The sequence below is a fragment of the Ursus arctos genome, unplaced genomic scaffold (genome assembly GCF_023065955.2).
Source record: "Ursus arctos isolate Adak ecotype North America unplaced genomic scaffold, UrsArc2.0 scaffold_12, whole genome shotgun sequence".
NCBI classification, from domain to species: domain Eukaryota; kingdom Metazoa; phylum Chordata; class Mammalia; order Carnivora; family Ursidae; genus Ursus; species Ursus arctos.
The window spans coordinates 1,956,737-1,981,112 of NW_026622786.1; the positions used below are offsets into that span (position 1 = coordinate 1,956,737).

General features: G+C 39.2%; 1 protein-coding gene across 4 annotated transcripts in view; it reads left to right on the top strand.

The window, feature by feature from the left end:
• Positions 1-24,376, top strand: part of POGZ (pogo transposable element derived with ZNF domain) — a 47,494-nt gene that overhangs the window by 10,289 nt on the left and 12,829 nt on the right. The window contains exons 2-10 of one of the 4 annotated variants that reach the window (XM_026486592.4): positions 5,572-5,696; positions 6,662-6,820; positions 16,143-16,318; positions 17,212-17,320; positions 18,549-18,839; positions 18,920-19,138; positions 21,181-21,290; positions 22,199-22,536; positions 23,101-23,255. In XM_026486592.4, coding sequence (XP_026342377.1) covers positions 5,573-5,696; positions 6,662-6,820; positions 16,143-16,318; positions 17,212-17,320; positions 18,549-18,839; positions 18,920-19,138; positions 21,181-21,290; positions 22,199-22,536; positions 23,101-23,255 — 1,681 coding nt within the window. In that variant the 5' untranslated portion in view covers position 5,572. The remainder of the gene's footprint in view (positions 1-5,571; positions 5,697-6,661; positions 6,821-16,142; positions 16,319-17,211; positions 17,321-18,548; positions 18,840-18,919; positions 19,139-21,180; positions 21,291-22,198; positions 22,537-23,100; positions 23,256-24,376) is intronic. The other 3 variants (XM_026486593.4, XM_026486594.4, XM_026486595.4) reach the window with 3 other exon arrangements.

Consider the following 24,376-nt stretch of genomic DNA (forward strand, 5'->3'; position numbering starts at 1 on the left):
TCTCCCAACCGGGAAAATGATCCAGGCTTCTTCTTAGGGGAAGGAAAAGGAGTTTGGAATATGGGAAGAAGTAATGAGAATTTTTTTGTTCAATAAATTTACAAGACTGAGAAATCTGAAGAAAGAATTTCAGGAAAAAATAGAATTTTGTTTTAAGTTTCTAAGACAAATATTCTTTGCAGATGTGGAATTTTTCTGCCATATGCCATAGGAGTGAAATTGAAGATAGCTGACTAATAATCGGTGATTGATATGGAGATAATTTTATATTTAAAGTGAGCAGAAAGGTCCCTAGCATCTAGACTGGTCTTGGAATATCATTCTTCACCAAAAGGAATCAGAACTCTTTAGAGAAATGGCTCATTCTGGTCTGGGGCAGGAAATGTATGAGATGAACCTAGAACATTTGTCTTGTCACGGCAAGGGTTTTATCAGACACTACTGAGAGTTGTGTCGAAAGGACTCAGGAGCCAACTGAAGTTCCACTGGCCAAAATAGAACACTTCTGAGTATCAGTAAAAATAACTGCAATGGATCAAAACACATAAATTATGTTTAAAATATATCATAATGGCGCCTGGGTGGCTCAGTTGGTTAAGTGTCAGACTCTTGATTTTGGCTCAGGTCATGATCTTAGGGTTTTGAGATTGAAACCTGCTTAAAATTCTCTCTCCCCTCCTCTCTCTGCCCCTTCCACTCCCTTTCTTAAAATAGAATAAAATATATCATAATGATAGCTTAACAATAAGCTTATTGGTCACTTTGGTGAAATGCTATTGAATTATCTTGAAAACTGGTAAAGAGAAAGAAGCAAGCAAGATAGCAGTAATCAAGACAGAAGGAATACCCATCACTGGGTAACCAAGTAATAGATATGTTTTGCCTTTTTGTTTTTTAAATTTTTATAAAAGTTTCTCTCTGTGTCCATCGTGGAACATGCTCCACTGACTTGAGCCAGCCGGGTGCCCCTGCTTCTTGGGTTTTTTTGTTGTTTGGTTTTAGTTTTAAGATTTATTTATTTTATTTTTGGAGGAAGAGTGCAGCGGTGGAGGGTGACAGAGGGAGATGGATAGAAAATCTAAAGCAGACTCCCTGCTGAGTGCAGAGCCAACATGGGGCTGGATCTCAGAACCCTGTGATCATGACCTGAGCTGAAATCGAGAGTTAGACACTTAACCCACTGAGCCACCCAGGCTCCCCCCTGCTTTTTGTTCCATTTAATAAATGAAGAAGGAATGATTTAGGATGATTAGATTAGGCGTTGAGCATGCCTCCTGATGGAAGAAAACCCCATCCTTATGAGTAGTCTTGGAAAAAAAGTTCAACCTGTATCTAAACATGCCACTAGATCCAGCTGTCAATTTCAGGATATCCAAGGGGACAGAGGCATGTAAATGCTATGGGTATGGGATCAACAATATCCAAGTTGTAGAAATTAGAAGAGGTGAGCTGGTTCTTCAACAAATAAATTACAGGGGAGGAAAAAGAAAAGATGAAGACCTATAAATTAAAAGATTTAAGAAACTTATCAAATAATCATGGTATATATGGACCTTATTTGGGTCCTAATTCAAACTTTAAAAAGTATGGTATTTGAGAGAATTTGAATTGAATGTTGATATTAAGGGACTATCAGTTTTTAGGCATTTAATGGTACTTTCTTTCTTTTGTTATATGATCTTTTAGGTCTTTATCTTTTAGAGCTACATACCAAAATATTTATGAATATAATAGGGATTAGCTTCAAAATAATACGAAGGAGAGGGGACATAGATAAAACAAGAACAATTTTGGGTTGATAATTTTTGAAGCTGGGTGATGGATACACCTCTACTTTTATGTTTAATTAGAATTTGTATTATTTTTTTTTTAATAAAGATTTTATTTATTTGAGAGAGAGAGCGCACGCACAGGGGGAGAGTCAGAAGGGGAGAGAAAGGGAGAAGCAGATTCCCCGCTGAGCAAGGAGCCTGATGCAGGGCTCATCCCAGGACCCCAAGATCATGACCTGAGCTGAAGGCAGCCACTTAACCAACTGAGGCACCCAGGTGCCCCATATCTCATTTTTAAAAGAGTATAAAAGATTCATTAACAGTCTTGATTCAGAGACTCATAATTGTAATATGATGAAAGTTTGCCACTTCACTTGGGTATAGTATGAGTCTCAAATTTGCTGCCCATCGCAAGTTTTCGTCTTGATGTGGCACTGTGTTCCCTATGTGCTACCCTTTATTTTCTGAAATTCACATTTTTACCTGGCAGAAGAAATGAAAATTCCCCTAAATTGAGTAAGAATTGAATTTCAACTTCTTTGTTTGTTAATGTGAGAAATACAAAGTCTGAATACATTTATAGCAAAATAATAGGTAAGAGAAGGTTAAAAGTCCAGGGTGTTTTTTGTTTTTGTTTTTTGTTTTGTTTTCTTTGTGAGAAATTACGTTAAAGGTTTGGTGTGGAAAGAGGTTAAATATCAATAGAGTGATAGTTTGGGAAGATCCATATATTGCAGTACTGCATATTTAGTAATTCCTGTCCTCTTCAATCAAAAATAGTTGAAAGGTGACTGTATGCCGTGGATCACTTTAAAGACCAAAGAGAATGATGGTGTTTCTTTCGTGAACATCTTGGCAGAGTTATTAAATACAGCATTTCATCATACGAATGAAGATTTCTTTTTGATAACTGGAAAACTACAGGAGGGGTGCTAAATTTACATTTTGCATTTTTCAAGTTTGTATTTAATTTAGGTTGGTACCTCTATTGTGGTATGGCCCGTCTTTTCAACAGAGTTGTTTTTTGACCCTGAACTAGAGATGCTAAAATGAACGATCTTGCTCAGAGATAAGAGTCTAGGTCATAATTGAGGACTGTTTGAAAAACTTGGGTTCATTGTCTTTCAGAGACGTTGGATGTAGTGTGTGAAATACGCTCAGTTCGATTTGTTATTTTTTTTCTGGGTTGACAAGCCTTATTGGTTAATTCCATCTTGCTTGCTGTGAAGAACTTGGGAACTATTTTCTGAGTTGAATTTTCTACCCGTTTTGAATCTTTTAATTTATATTGGTTGTCTTGACAGAGCATATACCTGCGGAGTTCTTTTTCTCACTCACTTGATAAAAAGTAGGCCACAAACATCTTCTAAGCCATTTTTTCAGATTTACTCTTCCCACTCTGTTTCTTAGAATATCTTTTTCATGGGAGGACTTAGCATAGTCTGACTTGGTGATCAAGTGGAAGAAACTTTGGTTATTCTTATTACAATTCATTGCTTCACAAAATAAAACATGCACTGAGTTTCTTAAAATACTATATAGTTGAGGTAAAAGACCAGCCTTTTGGATGTGCTATTAAAATAGCCATAAAATAGCCATAGGCATGACAATGAAAACCAAAATTTACATTCAGATAGCTCTCCTTACTCTGAAGGAACGTTTTCTGCAGATTGCTCAGCATATGTATGGGGAGTTCGCTCACACCTTGTCAGGGTTGAAAGAAGGTGCTTGAGAACCATCTGTAGAGGTTATCATCCACAGTTTATATTCCTTCTGCTGGGTGTTTGATATTTATGCATTAATTATCTGTTGGCTATGGGCCTGAAAAAGTTATACAGTAAAGAACTGGTGTAAAATTAAATAGTTAAAAAAGAAAGTTGTTGGGGCCCCTGGGTGGCTCAGTTGGTTAAGTGTCTGCCTTCAGCACAGGGCATGATCTGGGATCGAGCCCTGTTGGGGGCTCCCTGCTCAGCGGGAAGCCTGCTTCTCCCTCTCGCTCCGCCTCGTACTCGCCCGCACCTTGCGCACTCGCCCTCTCTCACTCGCTTGCTTGCTCTCTCAAACAAAAGCTTTAAAAAATAAAAATAAAAAAGAAGGTCATTTAGAATGTTATCTTTTTCAGTGAAACTAGACTGGGCAATACAGAAGTTTGTGTTGTGCAGTTTTTGCTCAAGGAATGTCTGTGATATGGATTTGGCTTCTTTTTAATTCATCCTTTGGCTAGCATTGTCTTTTATACATATAAGTTAAATGTGAAACTAAGAAAATTTAAGTTGGTACCTTAGTGTTTTTTTTCCTTGTACATATCTTCTCCCCTTTGTGATTTTGGCCTGGGAAGACAAATAATTAGAATATTAGAGACTAGTTAGAATCAAGTTAGGCACTTTACCCATTGAAACTGGGCAGTTGGCTCTAGCTAACTTACCTGGGGCATTGCCTTGATACTTTAAATTTTCAAGGGAACAACGCCATCTGTTGGGCATCTTCAAACGAATCCGTGAAGTTGGATCCAGCTGGTGGTTTTGTTTCTGGCTTAGGGGTTTGGTAAAAAAAAATTTCTGAAATACTAAGGGCACTGTGAGAACCTTTGCATTAAAGGTTTGTTTGAACATTGAGCAGTAATGCTTCTACAATTCCAAGACAAAGAAATTGACCTTTAGCCAGCTAATATTGGGCGGGCAGAATAGCAAGGAGTATCTCTGTCTGCGTTGCGAAGATGTAGGCTCTGTGTTAACTTAGGCAAGTGTTTTCAAAGTAAAGGCTGACTCCAAAATCATGGGAAAGTACGAGGATACAATTTAGGGGGGAAAGAACTATCACCCACTTTTTTTTTAAATTTTTTTTTATTATATTATGTTAGTCACCGTACAGTACATCCCTGGTTTCTGATGTACAGCTCGATGCTTCATTAGTTGCGTAAAACACCCAGTGCACCATGCAATACGTATCACCCACTTTCTGAATTCAGGGCAATCGAGAATTTGACCCTGCAGGATCACCTTGTTGAAAGAACAGCTAACAAGCCTAAGATTGTAAACTGGGACTAGACTGTGAGGTTCTTTTCTTAATTTTATTTCATTTCATTTTATTTATTTATTTTACCTTATTTTACAGATTATGTTTTTCTTTTCTTTTCTCTTCTTTTCTCTTTTCTTTTCAAGATTTTATGTATTTGTCAGAGGGGGAGAGAGCGTGCTAGCACAAGCCCAAGCAGGGGGAGTGGCAGGCAGAGGGAGATGAGGAAGGAGCCCTGATGCAGGACTCCCTGAGATCATGACCTAAGCCAAAAGACAGACACTTAACCAACTGATCACCCAGGCGTTCCTAAACATTTTCTTTTTAAGTCATTTCTACACCCAATGTGGGGCTCAAACGCAAAACTCCAAGATCAAGAGTCACATGCTCCACTGACTGGGCCAGTCAGGAGCCCCCAAAATATACATTTAAATTGAAGACCCTGCACTTGCATGATTTGCCTCACTCTGATCACGGCCCTAGGTATTATAAATTAAACTTTCATAGTCCTGATTATTGAATAATTTGTTGTGGGCTTTTTCATAATAAATTTTTTTCAAGAATAAAAAGTATAATTTTGGATCCTTTGAAATGTGGGAGGGGGAGGTTGGGGAAACAGTAGAGGGAGCACAAGGGGGGGTGGGTTACCGATAGATTCAAGAATCTGATTCCATATTTTGTATAAAATTATTTCTCTCTAGAAAATGACTTTATATTACTCTTTAAAAAAAATTATTTCTCTCATTCTGAGGTCAGTATCTTATTTTGTCTTTTTTTCTTGTAGCATGGCGGACACCGACCTCTTTATGGAATGTGAGGAGGAGGAGCTGGAGCCATGGCAGAAAATCAGTGATGTCATTGAGGATTCTGTTGTTGAAGATTATAATTCAGTGGATAAAACTACTACAGGTAACAAAAACTCTTGATCTTAGATTATTTAAATTAATTCAATTGGATGGCATTTTTGTTACAAAAGTGTGAGGCGGAGAAGGACTTTAAGAATCCAAGGATGCCTCATTGTGGCACTGGTGCTTTTTTTCCCCTGCTCTTGTTTGTAAAAATGCCTCAGTATCTTCATATATAAAGCTAGAAACACTAAAACATCGAGAGTTAAATTAGCCAATGCTTCTCAAATATTTAGCAGTCCTCTTACCACATAACAAATGAACGAGAATGCAAAGTAGTGGTGTGTGTCAGTGCTCATGTATGTACCCAGTCAAAAACAGGGTCCCATAGTCATTTTTTTCTTCTTTGTTTTGCTTGATCTTGGTTTCCTTTGTGAGCTGAGCAGAAATTGCTTTGTGTCTGCCTTCATGGAAAGTTTACAAACTTAGGCTTGCTAGCTGCTCTTTCAAAAAGGTGATGCTGCAGGGTCAAATTCTCGATTGCCCTGAATTCAAAAAGCGGGTGATAGTTCTTTTCCCCCCTAAATTGTATCCGTTGCTCTCTTCATTGTTTATCTTCCCGCCTTGAGACCTGAAGACGGCATTGGTTTAGGCTGAAACAGGACACGGATCAGAATCTTCTGGACGTCTTACTTATGTATGCATGGTTATGAATACCAATAGTGGTGATAATAAACCTTGGAGTCCTAGAGGTTTGCTTGTGCTATATAAGCAAAACCTTAAAATACTGGTTCAGTGAGCTTGTGATCTAAATTAACCAGGCAATGTGAGATGAAGAAGGCTTTGTGTCTTAATTGGTGGAGTGAGGGACGACCAGGAGGAGAAACCAGGTGCACAGTTGGATTTGCAAAGAAAGCAGGGAACTTTTTGGTTATAGAGACCCACAACAAGATGAAAAGGGGTTAGAACAGTATCCTTTAGTGTCATCTGTCCCTGTCTCCAAGTGACTGTGCCTCCGCTTCCCCACAGTTTCTGTGAGCCAGCAGCCAGTCTCGGCTCCAGTGCCCATCGCTGCCCATGCTTCTGTTGCTGGGCACCTCTCTACATCCACCACCGTTAGTAGCAGCGGGGCACAGAACAGCGACAGTACAAAGAAGACTCTTGTCACACTAATTGCCAACAACAATGGTAAGTGGGATTATTGGGAAATTCTTCCTGGGCCAGACGGTGAGAGAATTAAAGAGGTCTTAGGAACAGATATACCCATTTAGTTGTAGGTACTGATGTGGTTCTACTAGTTGGCGTGAATTTAGTGATGATTCTGTGATACGGAAGTGATTCAGGAGTGGTGCTGTTCCTTCTGAGTTAGTGCTGAATTGATGCTAGTGCTTCAAGTCCAAGGGCACCTGATTCTTGCTGCTGATAATTTCTAGGATAGAAACTGTAAACCCAAAATTCCTGTTAAAGAGATCTGGGGTTTTTCGTTTGTTTGATTGTTTTTGTTATTTATTTTTTTTAAGCAGAAGAGCCCAAGAATTCTCCCACGGCAGCTTTGCTCTGGATTTTTTCTGGCAGATTCATTTGGTTATTGGTTCCTAGGAATGAAAAATAGGATAGGGTTGTTGTCTACTTGAAGGAAATGGTGAAAGAGTAGTGTTTTTAGTGTATTTATTGGCCAGAGAAGCTACGTAGTATTGGTTTCTATTTCATTTCTGATGACTATTTTTACACTCTGGAGATGAGTTATTGGCAAGTTATGTCTTAAGATTCAGAGCTAGAATAAGCACTTTGGAGAATCATTGCGTTGCTGCAAAAGACTTTTAATTATTTTTTTTAAATAAAATAGCTTTTGGGGCGCCTGGGTGGCTCAGTCGGTTGGGCGTCTGCCTTCGGCTCAGGTCATGATTCCAGGGTCCTGGGATCGAGTCCCGCATCGAGCTCCTTGCTCAGCAGGAGCCTGTTTCTCCCTGTCCTTCCAACTTGTACTCTCTCATTATCTCTGTCACTATCTGTCTCTGTCTCTCAAATAAATAAGTAAAAATAAAATCCTTAAAATACGGTGGCTTTATTAAAACAACAATAACATGTATTGTAGGAAAAGTAAACAGTGAAAAAATAAAAGGAAGGAAAAAATTTTTAATTGTAATCTCACTACCTGGAGATAACTATTTGTAACTTATTTTATACATATATGTACTTTTATATACTTTATGCTATATGTAATGATTTACTTTTTTACAAAAATGGATCATACAGACTCTACTCTTTGCCTCATTTTTCCCCTTAATATGTAATGAATATGTTCTCATTTTAACAAATGTATGTCTGTAACATTGTTGATGAATAACTGTACAGTTGACCCTTGAACAATGTGTGGGGGTCAGGTGTGCCAGCTGGCTGCACAGTTGAAAATCTGCATATAACTTTTGACTCCCCAAAAACTTACCTACAGATAGCCTTCTGTTGATAATAGTCAACACATACTTTAGATGTAATATCTATTACACTGTATTCTTAGGATTAAGCAACCTAGAGAAAAGAAAACATTATTCAGAAAATTATGAAAAAGAGAAATAACACACAATACTGTACTATATTTATTGAAAAAAATCCATGTACAAGTGGACCTGTGCAGTTCAAACCTGAGTTGTTCAAGGGTCAACTGTATTTCCTGTCATTTGGTTAACTTATTAATAGTAGTAAAGGCCTGTATTGCTATTTTAAAGAGTTGTTGTGAGTGTCTCTGTATCTTTTCTCACATCCTTAGTTCTGAGAATGTATTTATAAATTTCAAATTGTTGAATCAAAGTTCATCATAGTTTTTAGGATTTTGATATTTTTCTTGGATTAGCCATCAAGAAATGTTGTATAAGTTTATATTTCCATTAGAAGTGCATACAGTGGTCTTATTTTTGGTTATAACCGTTTACTCCTCTATTGTTAGATATTTATTATGGTCTCTATTTTTTTGTGATTACAAACAGTGCTTGGTGAACGTTCTCAGGCATTGTGTCTGTACCCACTGTGTAAGCATATCTTCAGTAGAAAGTGAGATTGTTTGGATCAGGTATTTAAAATTGAATAGACCGTGTCACCTAATAGATTGCTCTGAGTAAGTGCCCACCAATAGTTCTTTCCCCATATTCTTGCCAACTTTAGGTACTGTTGAACTTAAATCTAATTTTTATAGGCATTTTTTCAGTTGTTAGTTACTGAAAATAATGATTTTTATCACTTGATATAGCCTTAGAATTTTTTTTAAACTTATAAATAGGGACCTATATATACACACACACACACACACACACACACACACACACACACGTGTATGTACACATACACACCACTGTCCAGAGGATTCTTTGATTTTTACAGATGTGGAAACCCAAGTCCTAGAGAGTCTAAATAATGTGCTTAAGGTCGAATAGTTGATAAGTGACTAAACTGGATTTGAATTGTCTAGGTTTCAAAGTTTGTGTCCTTCCTACCGTGTTCTGTGGCTTTCCTTATATTTCTTTCTTTTTTTTTTTTTTTATTAGAGAGAGCACGAGCAGGGGGAGGGGCAAAGGGAGAGGGAGCAGGACAAGCAGACTCCCTGCTGAGGGGGGAGCCTGATGTGGGACTTGATCCAAGGACCCTGAGATCATAACCTGAGCCAAAGTCAGGTGCTTAACCAGCTGAGCCACCAAACCAGCCCTGTGTATTTTTTAAAAAATAATCCATCAAGTTAGCAACCATGTGGCTAAATTTTTCTTTGATCCTAGGGTGTTCCAAGGTTTCTGAGGAGCATGTCACGACACACTGACATGACCTAGTCTTCTTCTTTTTTTTTTTTTTTTTTTTTTAAAGATTTTATTTATTTATTCGACAGAGATAGAGACAGCCAGCGAGAGAGGGAACACAAGCAGGGGGAGTGGGAGAGGAAGAAGCAGGCTCATAGCGGAGGAGCCTGATGTGGGGCTCGATCCCACAACGCCGGGATCACGCCCTGAGCCGAAGGCAGACGCCTAACCGCTGTGCCACCCAGGTGCCCCATGACCTAGTCTTCTTGACTCCTTAAATGGACCCTTGATTTCTGAGCCCACCCAGGGCTGTGTACAAAGTTTATATATATAATATTTAATATTTTATCATATATACTTGTTTAATAATAATATTTATATTTTAATTATTAAATTATAAATACTATTTAATATACATTTAACACATTTAATATATGTTTATATTTAACATATATTGATTTTATTTACTTTAGATATTTACTTCAGATATTTATTTACTTCAGATGCTTTTAGTATTCAGGGGTGCCTGGGTGGCTCAGTCGTTAAGCGTCTGCCTTCAGCTCAGGGCGTGATCCCGGAGTTCTGGGATCGAGCCCCGCATCAGGCTCCTCCGTGGAAAGCCTGCATCTTCCTCTTCCACTCCCCCTGCTTGTGTTCCCTCTCTCGCTGGCTGTCTCTCTCTCTCTGTCAAATAAATAAATAAAATCTTTAAAAAAAGAAAAAGATACTTTTAGTATTCAAATTAAAATATTAACCCGTGCTAATGGAGGAAAAAATTGGGTATAGACTGGTAACCTCAGTTACATGTGTCATGTGTATTCTTCCAAAAAATTTTCATGGATAGATAAGCATGCATTAATAGATCCAATTTGCCTAGCCACCTCCTTTTTGCACAATACAGACAACTCTGTAACTTTTTTTATCTTACATTCTTGAAATGCTAATCTAAGTTTAGGGATGAGACTTCAGAATAGAGTGAATTAAAAATGTTCCATCTTCGGGGTGCATGGGTGGAGCTGTCAGTTAAGTGTCTGACTCTTGGTTTCAGCTCAGGTAGTGATCTCAGCGTTCTGGGATTGAGCCCCATGTTGAGCTCTGCACTCAGCACAGAGTCTGCTGGAGACTCTCTGCACCTCCCCCTGCATGCATGCTTTCTCTCTCTTTCTCAAATAAATAAATAAATCTTTTAAAAAAAAGTTCTGTCTTCAAACCCAGTTTTTCTGTAAGCCTTTGGTTTAGTTGTATTGGTATATTGTGTACTTATTACATTAATAACATAGCAAGAGAGAATAAGTTTTAAGCAATTCCGTATTGTTTCACTTAGTGTACAATGTGCTTGAGAAAGTTAGAAAGTTGTCTTTTCCTGCTCCCTCCTTTTAAACCAGTTTTAAAACTTGTCTGGCTCCTGGTTACCAATAGCCACCTCCTCCGATAATTATATTGTAAAAAACTGGTTTTTGGGGGGTATTGATTTGGCTTTTATAATTTACCTGTTTCTCTTGTTTTCCTTGCCCTGTCTACCTAACAAGCATTTCCTTGACTCTTGATTTTTTTTTTTAAAGATTTTATTTATTTATCCAACAGAGATAGAGACAGCCAGCGAGAGAGGGAACACAAGCAGGGGGAGTGGGAGAGGAAGAAGCAGGCTCATAGCAGAAGAGCCTGATGTGGAGCTTGATCCCAGATCGCCGGGATCACGCCCTGAGCCGAAGGCAGACGCTTAACCGCTGTGCCACCCAGGCGCCCCGACTCTTGATTTTTAAGGAACTTTTTATTTATATGTGAGAGGGAGGCCATGGGTTGAGACAGAGGAGGAGCACAGTGATAGTTTTTATAATGGTTTAGTCCTACACTGGGCAGTGGATTCAAGAGTGTTTATCATTACACTTTATAACTTTTAAATATATGTAATATTTTATAAAAGCCACTGTTAAAATATAATTAAGGTGAATATTATTTTGCAAGAGTGAATGGGGGGCACCTGGGTGGCTCAGTTGGTTGAGCATGCAACGCTTGGTTTCAGCTCAGGTCATGATCTCAGGGTCCTGAGATTGAGCCCTGCTTCGAGCTCTGTGCTCAGCAGGGATTCTGCTCAAGACTGTCTCGCTTTCTCACGCTCTCTCGTTCTCTCACGCGTGTGCGCATTCTCTCTCTCTCTCTGTCTCTTGGGGTGCCTGGGTGGCTCTCAGATGGTTAAGTGGTTGCCTTCGGCTTAGGTCATGATCCGGGGGTCCTAGGATGGAGCCCCCTGTTGGGGAGCCTGCTTCTCCTTCTCCCTCTCCCTCTCCAGCTCCTCCTGGCTTGTGCTCTCTCTTGCTCTTGCTCTATCTTAAGTAAGTAAGTAAGTTAATTAATTAATTAAAATCTTTTTAAAAAATTAAAAAGACTCTCTCTCTGTCTCCCTCTGCTCCTCTCCCTGGTCACACACACTCAAATTTTTTTTCCTCTCTCTCTCTCTCAAATAAATCTAAAATAAATAAATAAATAAAAGAATAAATAGGGGAGGAGAAAGAAAAGGGTGGGGATATGGGCACAGTTTTGTTCTATTTTCCAAAATAACTGTTTCACGGATAATGATAGTTGATTTTTTAAAAAATGTAATCCTCTCTATATGATGGGGATAGAATAGTTTTTCAGCAGATGATACTGGGACAACTGGATACTTTTTCCACACAGAAGAGGATGAATTGGCACTTCTACTTCATACCATTTATAAACATTAACTAAATGGTCAAAGATCTAATCAATGTAAGAGCTAAGACTGGAAAACTTTTAGAAGAAACATAGGTGTAAGTCTTTATGACCTTGATTTAGGTAGTGGTTTCTTTTTTCTTTTTTTTTTTCTCCTTTTTTAAAAATTTATTTGAGTAGGGGAGGAAGCATCTCAAGCAGACTCTGTGCTCCTAGGTAGTGGTTTCTTAGGATAGCAAAAGCATATGTAACCATAGAAAAAAATAGATAAATTGGACTTCATAAAAATTAAAACCTTTTATGCTTCAAAGGGCATAATCAAGAAATTCACCATAACCCATAGAATGGGAGAAAAATTTTGCACATAATATATCTGGTAATGGACATGGCATTTAGAATATATAAAGAACCATTACAATTCAGTAATAAAAAGACAGTCTGGGGCACCTGGGTAGCTCAGTTGGTTAAGCGGCTGACTCTTGACAGCCATGATCTTGGTCCTGGGATTAAGCCACACATTGGGCTCTGTTCTCAGCAGGGAGTCTGCTGCAGGAGTCTCTCCCCACCCCCCCTAAATAAATAAATACATTTTAAAAAATTGTTAATTTATTTGACAGAGAGAGAGAGGGCGCATGCTTGAGCACAAGGAGGGGAAGGGGTAGAGGGAGAGGACGAAGCAGACTCCCCATCAAGCAGGGAGCCTGACACAGGGCTCGATCCCAGGACCCTGGAGCATGACCCAATCTGAAGGCAGACGCTTAACTGACTGAGGCACCCAGGCACCCCTAAATAAATCTTTAAAAAAAATAATAACAAAAAGACCATTTCTTAAATGGGCAAAGGATCTGAGTAGACATTCTCCAAAAAGAGTGTATAGATACCTGTAAGCACATGTAAAGATGTTCAGCATGATTAGTCATTAAGGAAATGCACATCAAAACCACAGTGAGATACCACTTCACACCTGCCAGGATCCTGTAGTCAAAAAGATGGACAAATAGCAAGTCTTGATGAGAATGTAGAGAAATTGGGACTCTCCTATATTGCTGGTGAGAATGTAAAACTGGTGTGGCCAGTTTGGAAAATAGTTTCGCAGTTTCTCAAAAAGTTAAACATAGTTATATGGTTTAGCAGTTCTCCTAGCTATATACCCAAAACATCACACAAACGCCCTGTTCAAATGTTCATAGCAGCATTATTCATTATAGCCCCCAAATGGAAATAACCTGAGTTGTTGAATGGATAAGCAAAAGGTGATATATTTGCACAATGGAACATTATTAGGCCATTAAAAGGAATGAAATACTGTAATATGAATAACCTTGAAAACGTAGTGCTAAATGAAAGAAGTCAGATGCAAAAGGCAACATATTTTAGGAGTCCATTTATATGAAATGTCCAAAATAGGCAATCCTCTAGCGACAGAAAATAGATCTGCGATTGCCAGGGCTGGGGGAGAAGAGAATGGGGAGTAACTGCCAATGGCTTTAAGATTTCTTCTTGGGATGATGAGCATGTTCTGGAATTAAATAGAAGTGAGAGTTGCACAAATCCTGTGACTATACTAAAAACCTCTGAATTGTATATTCACATGAATAATGTGTATGGTATGTGGATGATATCCACGTACCTCAGTGAAGCTCTTTTTAAGAAGGCGTCGGGAATAAAATTTTGGAAAGTTTTTACAATTCTTTTTGTTCTTTAGAACATATCACTCAGCATTTAGAAATTACTTACATAGTTCTGACTGATCATACACTTGCTTTGGAAAGAAATATTATGTAGTAGAATAAACCACTGCCTAATTCTGTGCTGTGAATGATGTGAATTTAATGTTACAGGTTTCTTACTCTAGAGATATGTTTTTCAACTCCTGTTTGGCTCATTTTGACTCCATTTAGCCCTCTTTGGATCTTAGGGCTACATAAGGAAACAAAGAATAAAGGAACACATCAAGACCTTCAGATTTGTAAAGCAGGACATATTGTAAGAGAGGCTGCTGAATCTCTTCCCCTTATTTAATCAGTTTATGGCTGTGGTACCTAGTTCAGACTTCGAGGCAGGCTACTGATTGGTTAATTCTCTTATAGGCTTTTTAAGCCTAAGGATTCTGGTTGCCTCTTTCATCCCCTGGAAGTAGAACTTCGTAAAACCCATGGATTGTCAGAATTTCTCTAAGGACAGGGGGCGCCTGGGTGGCTTAGTCGTTTAGCGTCTGCCTTCGGCTCAGGGTGTGATCCCAGAGTCCTGGGATCAAGCCCCACATCAGGCTCCTCCGCTGGGAGCCTGCTTCTTCCTCTCCCACTCCCCCTGCTTGTGTTCCGTCTCTCACTGGCTGTCTCTCTGTCAAATAAATAAATAAAATCTTAAAAAAAAAGAATTTCTCTAAGGACAGATTTAATAAGAATGTAGAAAGCAGGGGCACCTGGGTGGCTCAGTCGGTTGGGCATCTGCCTTTGGCTTGGGTCACGATCCCAGGGTCCTGGGATTGAGCCCTGTGTTGGGTTCACTGCTCGGCAGGTTGTCTGCTTCTCCCTCTCCCTCTGCTGCTCCCCCTGCTTGTGCTCACTTGTGCTGTCTCTCTCTCTGTCAAGTAAATGGATGAAATCTTTAAAAAAAAAAAATGTAGAGAGCATTTAAAATAATTCATTAGAATTCATTGGAGTTATTAGAAAGATTTGTAGAATGTGGATGGGGGAGGTATAGAAAAAACAAAGTTGGCCATAGTTAATAATTGAAGCTGAGTGGTGGGTACATGGGGGTTCATTATGGTATGCTATTTTTATATGTATTTGAACTTCTCCATAATAAAACATTTAAATTAAAATAGTAAATTGCCAGTATAATTAGCAGAGATAGAACTTGTAATTTTTTATCTGTGTCAGCCTCATAATCACTAGTCAGCTGGCCTAGTAACTATGAGGTCTAGTCCCCTGATGGACATTCATTTTCTGGAAGAGAGTGGGCCAAACCATTCTTGGCCCATTAATAGCCACCTATATACCCACTCCAGTGGTCTGGCTTTGTAGCTAACTGCAGTGACTCCATCTGTCAAAGTAGGACATACAGTTCATAGGAACCCATCCCATTCTGGCTATGTGAGGTAAAAATTTAAGGCAATATCTTACTTGAATCTCTGATTGAGGTATATTGACACTCAAATTTTCTGTCTGGTTTTGGAGCAGTCTCTGTAAATCAGCAAATTTAGTATTAATGACTTTTTTGCCAAATGTAAATAGACTAAAACATTTATAAAATTACTGTTCTCGGAGATGGAAGGAACCTAAAGTGGTTCAATAATAGTCAATTTATTAATAATTTTATGACTATATTTTATGAAGATAATATTATCTTCTGAAGTCATACCATTTTTACTGGATGTTGGTTAGTTTTTGACCAAGTCTTTTCTTTATCAGATCTGATGTCAAAAAAGAGAAAGAAGAATTAGTCTGTTAGCCTCTGTTCCCATACTGTAGGAGACAGTGGTTCTTTAGAGAGTCTGTTGCATTTCTGAGTTTGACTCACTAGGAAGAGGTGCGATTCTTTAGATTCTGTGTGCTTGCTGAATTGTTTCTTGATGTATATGCTGCTTTTAAAAAGATTAAAAGTGGATTAGCTAACAACAAATTATATTGACAGAATAAGTTTTACCTAATTAAAATATGGAAAAAGAAATTATGTTACTTTGTTTTGCTAATTTGGTGTGGAGAGATTATGTTAAATCATATATTAATATTGTCAGAGTCAAAATGATAGCCGTGTAGATGTCTTACTACATTAAGACATCCCTGGTTAAGATGTATATGGGGGAGATGTTAGTGAGCCTTCCCTATCTACAGTGTTTCTGTTAGTTGTAGATTTGGGTGAAGCTTAAATTTTGGGGGAGTTTGGTGACGTTAAACCTGAGGTGAGTGTGACAGTCTTGGATATTTTGATATCGGGGATACCATTTCTTATCTGAGATCATAATGTTTCTTATAAAATGTGGGTTTGTTTTTTCTTACATTTTTTTTTTCTTTCTTCCTTTTACCCTTCAGCTGGCAATTCTTTGGTTCAACAAGGTGGACAGCCACTCATCCTAACCCAGAATCCAACCCCAGGTCTGGGCACAATGGTTACTCAACCAGTGTTGAGGCCTGTCCAGGTCATGCAGAATGCCAATCATGTGACTAGTTCTCCTGTGGCCTCACAACCAATATTCATCACTACGCAGGTGAGTAGGACTCTGAATTCTGGGGCTGGGTAGGGAAGGAGAGAAAGACTGAAACTTCGGAGGCTCTAACTTAGAACTCTGAGTACTGTCTTTTGACCTGACTTTCTCATTTGCTGTTTTTTAATTTGATACTGGTTTTTATAGAAAGCCGAACATAACCCAGCTGGGTAATTTCCTCTTCCTATCCTTTAGAGGGCTGTTAAGTAATTTGATTGAGATCTGGGCAGAAATTAGTGGGAAAGCTTAAATTAGGAAGCCTTAACATTTGGCCCTCAACACTTCCTGCCCTTTGTTGGGCTGTTTTTCAGAGTTTTTCAAGAGTTAGTTGACTCTTGAAATCTGTGTGTGAAATTGGTAAAGTGCAGGGAAAACCTTGGGAGAAAAGGAGGAAGATGACTTATTTAACATAAAATGTGAGTCGAAGTTGAAAGCCTAATGCTGAATGTGGAACATAAAGGCAAGTGCTTCTCTGCCTGTGGCTTCCTGAGTTATAAACTCTTCTCTTAAAAATTTGCCAGAGGTTTATGGCCTTTGAAGTGGACTTTGGGAACAATTTCTTAATTGTTTTGTGTTGAATCACTCCGGTGAATACTCTTAGTGTCTTTTTTTTTTTTTTTTTTTTTTCCCCTTCTGTGCCTTTATCAGTTTAGGGGCCAGTTTGTGGATGAGGTATTTTTTAAGCTGAGGGTCTCTTAAGACAGGAAGTAGGTTTTCATTTTTGCTCATATGTACAAAAGCTTATTCTTCAGTTTTGATATTTGTCACTCAAAAGTTTGCCAAAATTCCTAGATTTCTCCATCTCAGTGTGTGAATTTTTAGGATGTAGTCTTATTGCAGTCTCTGCTAGTGTTAGTTGATCTCCATGTTAAAGATCATTTTGCTTTCTAATGCAGGGATTTCCTGTAAGAAATGTCCGGCCTGTACAAAATGCAATGAATCAGGTTGGGATTGTGCTGAACGTACAGCAAGGCCAAACGGTTAGACCAATAACACTAGTCCCAGGTAAGGAAAAATGTCTACCCATTCGAAATAAACTGGCATCCAGATTTGTTTTTCTTGTCTCAAAATGTTCTTGGTCATTTAAAAAATGTGTTTAAGGAAAATCTAAAAATACAAAGATCATACTGATTTAAGCCCAATTTTTAAAAAACTGTTTCTAACCTTTGGCCAGGGTGGTGGTTTTATTTATTTTTGTTTTTGACTTTTTACCACCCTTCAAACAGGGTTTACATAGTCATTTTTCTGCTTCTGGTGTTTTAGTCAGCTATTAAGTTTGTTATCCTGACAGAGTATTATTAATGCAAACTCCCAAATTCCATATTTCTTACAAGTCTACTCACTTACATGGTGGGATTATAAACTTTATTTTGCTTTAATTTTATAGCATAGATTTTGGATATATGTTAAACAAATGACCTACCCTTTGATGATTAATTTGCCAATGCCCAGTTAGTATTTTTTTTTTAAGAAACTAGATTGAAAATAATTTTTTAAAATCTTGTAATTTTCCCCACAGTTCTTTACTTAGTGTCTGTAAGTTTACTACAATTCAGGCCAAAAAATATCTTAATTTAGTTGTTGTAAGGATGTCTCCATAAGCTTCTCTTCCTAATTGTTGTTGTTGTTCTCAGAGCCCACACAGTGTTTTTGGCCTTAAGTCTCATGAATTTAACTTACCTAGTTTCTAATACTTCTTATATATTTGTCAGTGGAATTGTTTACAGCTGAGCCAGGAGATTCACCTCTGGGACATCTTAGTAGAATGGCATAGTCCGTCTAAGTTCATATAAAAGAATGGAAGACTCCTTAGTATCCTGAGAAAGTAGGATTGGTTTTTTTAGGATACATCTGCCCTTTGGCCTATATATACGCACACTGCTTCCTGCTCTGTACTCATCCTTGCTCTTCCAGTATTGAGGTCAAGCTACTCCTGATTATATTCTTGGGATTGAAAAGGCAGTGTGGTAAGGTGTTTGGGGAAGAGTTGATAGGAATCTTCTTTCTTCAATTTAATAGGACTGATTCCTTAGGATAAGATCTTTTATCACCTTGGATTGTATTGTCTTAGACATTAGAGTCTGTGCTACTCTTGTTAACCTCTGATAGCCACCAAACACTTTGGGGAAATAATCTTTTTTTATTCCAGTATTTTCAGTAAAGACAGGTGGAATGTATTAGAGGTGAGTTCATTGACTGAGCTTTGGTACTTTTCTTTGTCTCTCTTTTGAAGCCCCAGGTACCCAGTTTGTTAAGCCGACAGTTGGAGTCCCACAAGTGTTCTCTCAGATGACCCCAGTGAGGCCAGGCTCCACAATGCCTGTGCGGCCCACCACCAACACCTTCACCACTGTCATCCCAGCTACTCTGACCATTCGAAGCACCGTCCCGCAGTCCCAGTCCCAGCAGACCAAGTCCACACCCAGCACCTCCACCACTCCCACTGCCACACAGCCGACCTCACTGGGGCAGCTAGCTGCTCAGCCTCCAGGCCAGTCCAGCCAGACCCCCAATCCCAAGCTAGGTGAGCCCTGGGAAGTGGAGATGGCAGTGCTGGGCGGGGCAGTGGGTGGAGAACAGATGATTATCACTTGGCCAACATAGCTCCCTCCTTCCCCTCTCCACCTGCAGTGAGTATTGCCAGCTTTGTCACTGTGAAGCGACCTGGGGTTACAGGTGAAAATAGCAATGAAGTAGCCAAACTGGTGAATACCCTTAACACCATCCCTTCCCTGGGCCAGAGTCCTGGGCCAGTGGTGGTGTCCAACAACAGCTCTGCCCATGGCTCCCAGAGAACCAGCGGACCTGAGTCTTCAATGAAAGGTACAGTAACCTAAAAGATGGAGTATCCAGTCATTCAGAAACATTAATAAAGTATTTGTTATGCTTTGAAAATAGAGACATAGAATATAGTTGCCATAGTCTGTTCTTAGAAGAAACGTTAGTGTAGGAAAGGGGGGATAGCTACTGTGAGAAGTATAACTAAATCAGCTATAAGGGAATAATTCTGTGTTTCTTATGCTGTGGAGATGAGTGAGATGGACCAGTTGATCAGAGATGGGTGGGATAATAATAATAATAATAATTTTTAAAAAAAGCTTCACAGAGGGTGAATTTCTGCACAAGGTTTTAAAGTTGGGATTTGGTAGAGAGGTTTTCAGGTGTAGACAGGATATGAGCATAAGGGTTTTCAATGGTCTAGAGCAGAGGTCAGCAAACTTTGTCTCTAAAGGATCAGATAGTATTTTAGGCTTTACGCACTAAATATGGTCTCTGCCACAACTACTCAGCTGTGCCATTGTGGTCCAAAAGCAGCCACAGACAGTATAGAAACAAATGACCATGACCGTGCTCCACTAAAACTGTTCATGGACTCTGAATTATATGTAATTTTCATGTATCAGAATATCTTCTTTTGCTTTCATTCCAACCATTTAAAAATGTAAAAACATTTAACAAATGGTATTGGAAAAATCAAGACATCCACATCCAATAAAGTTGGACCCAAAGACCTAAACATAAGAGCTAAAACTATAAAAGAAGAAAATGGGGAAAACTTCATGACATTGTATTTGGCAATGATTTCTTGCATATGACACCAAAAGCATGGGGAGCAAAGGAAAAATACAATAGCAGGTATAATAATAATAAATAAATGAGACTACGTCAAATTTTAAACTTTTATGGTGTCAAAGGACACTATGAACAGAGTGAAAAAGCAACCCAGTGAATGGGAAAAAATATTTGCAAATCATAATCTGATAAAGGGTTAACATCTAGAATATATAAAGCACAACTCAACGATAAAAAAACAAACAACCCAATTAAAAACTGGGCAAAGATGTTGAAGAGACCTTTCTCCAAACAAGATATACGAATGGCTGTTAAGCACATGAAAAGATGCTCACCATTACTAATGATTAGAGAAATGCAAATCAAAACCATGTTGAGATACCACTTCACACCCATCAGAATCAAAACGACGAGTGCTGGTGAGGATGTGTAGATATTGGAGCCCTTGTTCATTGCTCGTGGAAATATAAATTGGTATGATGGTCTCTCAGAAAGTGAAATATAAATTTACCATCTGACTCAGCAATTCTCCTTCTGGGGTGTGACCCCGAAGAAGGTACTCAGGCAGGTATTTATATACCCATGTTCATAGCAGCATTATTCATCATAGCCAAAAGGTGGAAGCAGTCCAAGTGAGCATCAGCCGATGAATAAATAAACAAAATATGGTATATACATATAGTAGCATATTGTTCAAGGAAGGAATTCTGACACATGCTGCAACATTCATGAACTCTGAGGACATTCTGCTAAGCACTGAGCTAAGTCAGTCACGAGAAGACAAACACTATATGATTACACTTAATATGAGGTACCTAGAGGAGTCAAATTCACAGAGACGGAAAATAGGTTGGGGGTTGCCAGGGACTAAGAGGAGGGAGGAATGGGAAATTATTAAACAGGTACAGAGTTTCAGATTTACAAGATGAAAAGAGTTCTGGAGATTGCTTGTACGACAATGTGAATGTACTTAACTGTACATTTGAAAATGGTTAAGAGGTACATTTTATGACCTCAATTAAAGAAAAAGTTGTATAACGATAAAAAAGAGTAAAATCCATTCCTAGCTCATGGGCCAAACAGAAGTTAGCATCTGGCTGGATTTTGTCTATGAGCTGTGATTTGCTGGCCCTTGGCCTAGACTTAAAGGAACGGTCCTCATAGTGATCAGTCATGCTTACGTATCAACCTTAATATGCCCTTTAGGGAGCGTTTAACCTTTCTTCAAAGGGCCAGTAATCTGTTTCCAGTATCATCTCATTAATCTTATCAATGCTTCTCACTTCTTCCAGTGACCTCTTCTTCCATCCCAGTGTTCGACCTCCAGGATGGTGGAAGGAAAATATGTCCACGGTGTAATGCTCAATTCCGTGTTACTGAAGCTTTGAGAGGTCACATGTGTGTAAGTGATACCAGCTGTGATGGGGATCCAGCTTCAGTGGCTACCACTGCATACCTCTTCTACGATTAGGAGCTTGTGAAGCAGGGACTCTCAAATGACCTAGAAGTTTCTTAAAGGGTTATGCTCCCTTTTGGCCTGTTCAGAAGAGTTTCAGACTTTGGAATGTCGGATACATTTAAAGACTCTCGAGTAGATTGGAACATATGCAACCTTAATTCCTTGGTTGTGGTTGATTTTGAAACTACACAGGAGCACACGAGGACAAGTTTGTTAGATAATCAACTCAAACCAAGTTGGCCTTGGTTTGTTTGTTTTGTTTTGTTTTGTTTTTAGATTTATATATTTATTTATTTGACAGAGAGAGAGAGAGAGCCAGAGAGCATACGTAGGGGCAATGGCAGAGGGAGAAGGAGAGGCAGGGAGCTGAGCAGGGAGCCCTGTGTGGGGCTTCATCTCAGGACCCCGAGATCATGACCTGAGCCAAAGTCAGATGCTTAACCGACCTAGCCACCTAGATAGCCCTCAGTTTATTTACTATTTTTGGGTCATTGGATGAACCAGGAACCATTAACCAGTTCCCATTTCTAGCCTTTTCATTTTTTGGTCTTAGTCCAGACACAAAGGTTGGAATTTCTTCCTGCTGGAGAGTTCAGAAGCAAGTTACGCTAGTAAGTGGTTGAAGGATCTAAGGCAGGAGGGAGAAATACAAGGTACTGGGTTTGGAGAGGCATATGGCTATAAATAAATATCCATTCGAAAGAGCCGTAATCCTAGAAACACTATAAAAAATCGAAGGGTGAAACCTGGATGAGAATACCTAGAACCAAACATCCCCAAGAGATGTTCATGAGGTTGGGGAGTTGGCACATCCCAGCCCCCAGAATAACCACAATGATCTTCCTTTATAGTACTGTTGCCCAGAAATGGTGGAATACCAGAAGAAAGGAAAGTCTCTGGATTCAGAACCCAGTGTCCCATCAGCTGCAAAGCCCCCATCCCCGGAGAAAACAGCTCCTGTTGCTTCCACACCCTCTTCTACACCTATTCCTGCTCTGTCACCACCTACCAAAGTACCAGAGCCAAATGAGAATGTGGGTGATGCTGTCCAGACCAAACTCATCATGCTAGTAGATGACTTCTACTATGGACGGGATGGTGGCAAAGTGGCCCAACTCACAAACTTCCCTAAGGTTGCCACATCTTTCCGATGCCCACATTGTACCAAAAGGCTAAAAAACAACATTCGGTGAGTGTTGAAGAGTCTCAGAGGTTACCCTGGACAAGAGAAGACTGAAATGTTCTTATATGTTTAAGTCTTTCTCTTTGGGCGGTAGTCCTGTTATCCAGTCTGGCTGAGGAATTTTTTTTTTTTTTTAAGATTTTATTTATTTATTTGTCAGAGAGAGAATGAAAGGGGAAGAGGCAGACAGAGGGAGAGAAGCAGGTTCTGTGCTGAGCAAGGAGCCTGATGGGGGACTCAATCCCAGGACCCTGGGATCATGACCTGAGCTAAAGGCAGATGTTTAACCGACTGAGCCGCCCAGGTGTCCTGGTTTGGCTAAGAACTGTCATTAAATCGTAAGTGGTACTAGAGAAGGAGGAGGTATTGTGGTAATAATGAGAGATAACTTTGGGTGGAGTAAGGAAAACCAGTACATCTTTCCACAGAGCTCTTAGTTTCAAGAACCCTTTCTGGGCTCAGAAAAGGACTGTCCCAAACAAGGGAAGGATGGGGGGCATATAATGTGTGTTCCGGGATTCTAAGGCTGCTGATTTTTTTGTTTTCTGTACTTCTTGTGCTGTGCTACAGATTCATGAACCATATGAAACACCATGTAGAACTCGATCAGCAGAACGGTGAGGTAGATGGTCATACTATCTGCCAACACTGTTATCGCCAGTTTTCCACGCCCTTCCAGCTCCAGTGCCACTTGGAAAATGTTCATAGTCCTTATGAATCGACTAGTAAGTTTGGAAACTCTTAAACTCTAGGGGTATACTTGCTCTTCATTCATTGAATGGCACTGTGAGGAGCCCTTCATTTCTATATGAGTATCAGTGCAGAGGAAGCTCTTTGCACATTTCTAATCAATTCCTTATTTCACTCACCCTTTATTCTTACAACTTAGACTTCTCTTCAAGCCTGAATTGAATTCAGTGCTAGAATTGTTAGGGGCTTTGGTTCAGGACCACTGTAATGTATATAATATAATGTAATGGATACCTTACCAAGATTATCTATATTTGGACTTCCACTTCAGTTAGTACCCTGATAGGTTTTACATGAGACAAAAGATAACATTATAAACATTATAAAGTACCATTAAGACAGTGCTTTCAGTGAAACGTAAGATGAGGTGTGGAGTGTCACCTCCACTGTACATCTAACAGATGAGGAAATGTGGGCTGAACACAGGCTCACAAAAATCAAGTCATTTTCTTCAGAGCATACATCTCTAGTAAGGTGCCTTTGTGAGGATTTGAAGCCAAGTCTTCCTAGAATATCTCCTGTATCCTTCAGGGGATTTCTGGTTTTGTTGTAGAGACAAAAATTACATAAATAAAGGAGAATGAGAACAAGACAGTTTATTTATTATAAACCTGTGCATTGTATAATACCAGTGATGGTGAAATAGTTTAGAGAAGAGAAAAATCTTTGAGGCTAGATTTCCCAGAAAGTCATACTTAAACTTTTAGGGTCTTTAAATACAAGAAGGATTTGGACAGATAAAAGTAATAAGAAAAGCTTTTAGGTTTTGGGAAACTGCGTGAGCAAATTCGTGAAGACAGAAATATGCATGTCATCTGGATGCTTTGGCTGCAGATTAAAAACCTTGACAAAGTGAATTAAACAATAAGGACACCCGTTGTATCGTTTAACCGAAAGGACTTGAGGTGGAGTAAACTTCAGGCCCAGCACTTGAGTGTTCTGCTGTAGTTCTCTTGTCTCTGGCTTGTAGCGGGGTGGCTGTGTTAATCTCGGGCATTACATTCAGGCACAAAACAGTGCAGACGAGGAATAGAGCTTATCTTCCCATGTCTTTCCAGAATCTGTCTCACGAAAGCAGAATTGCTTTCCCTTCATA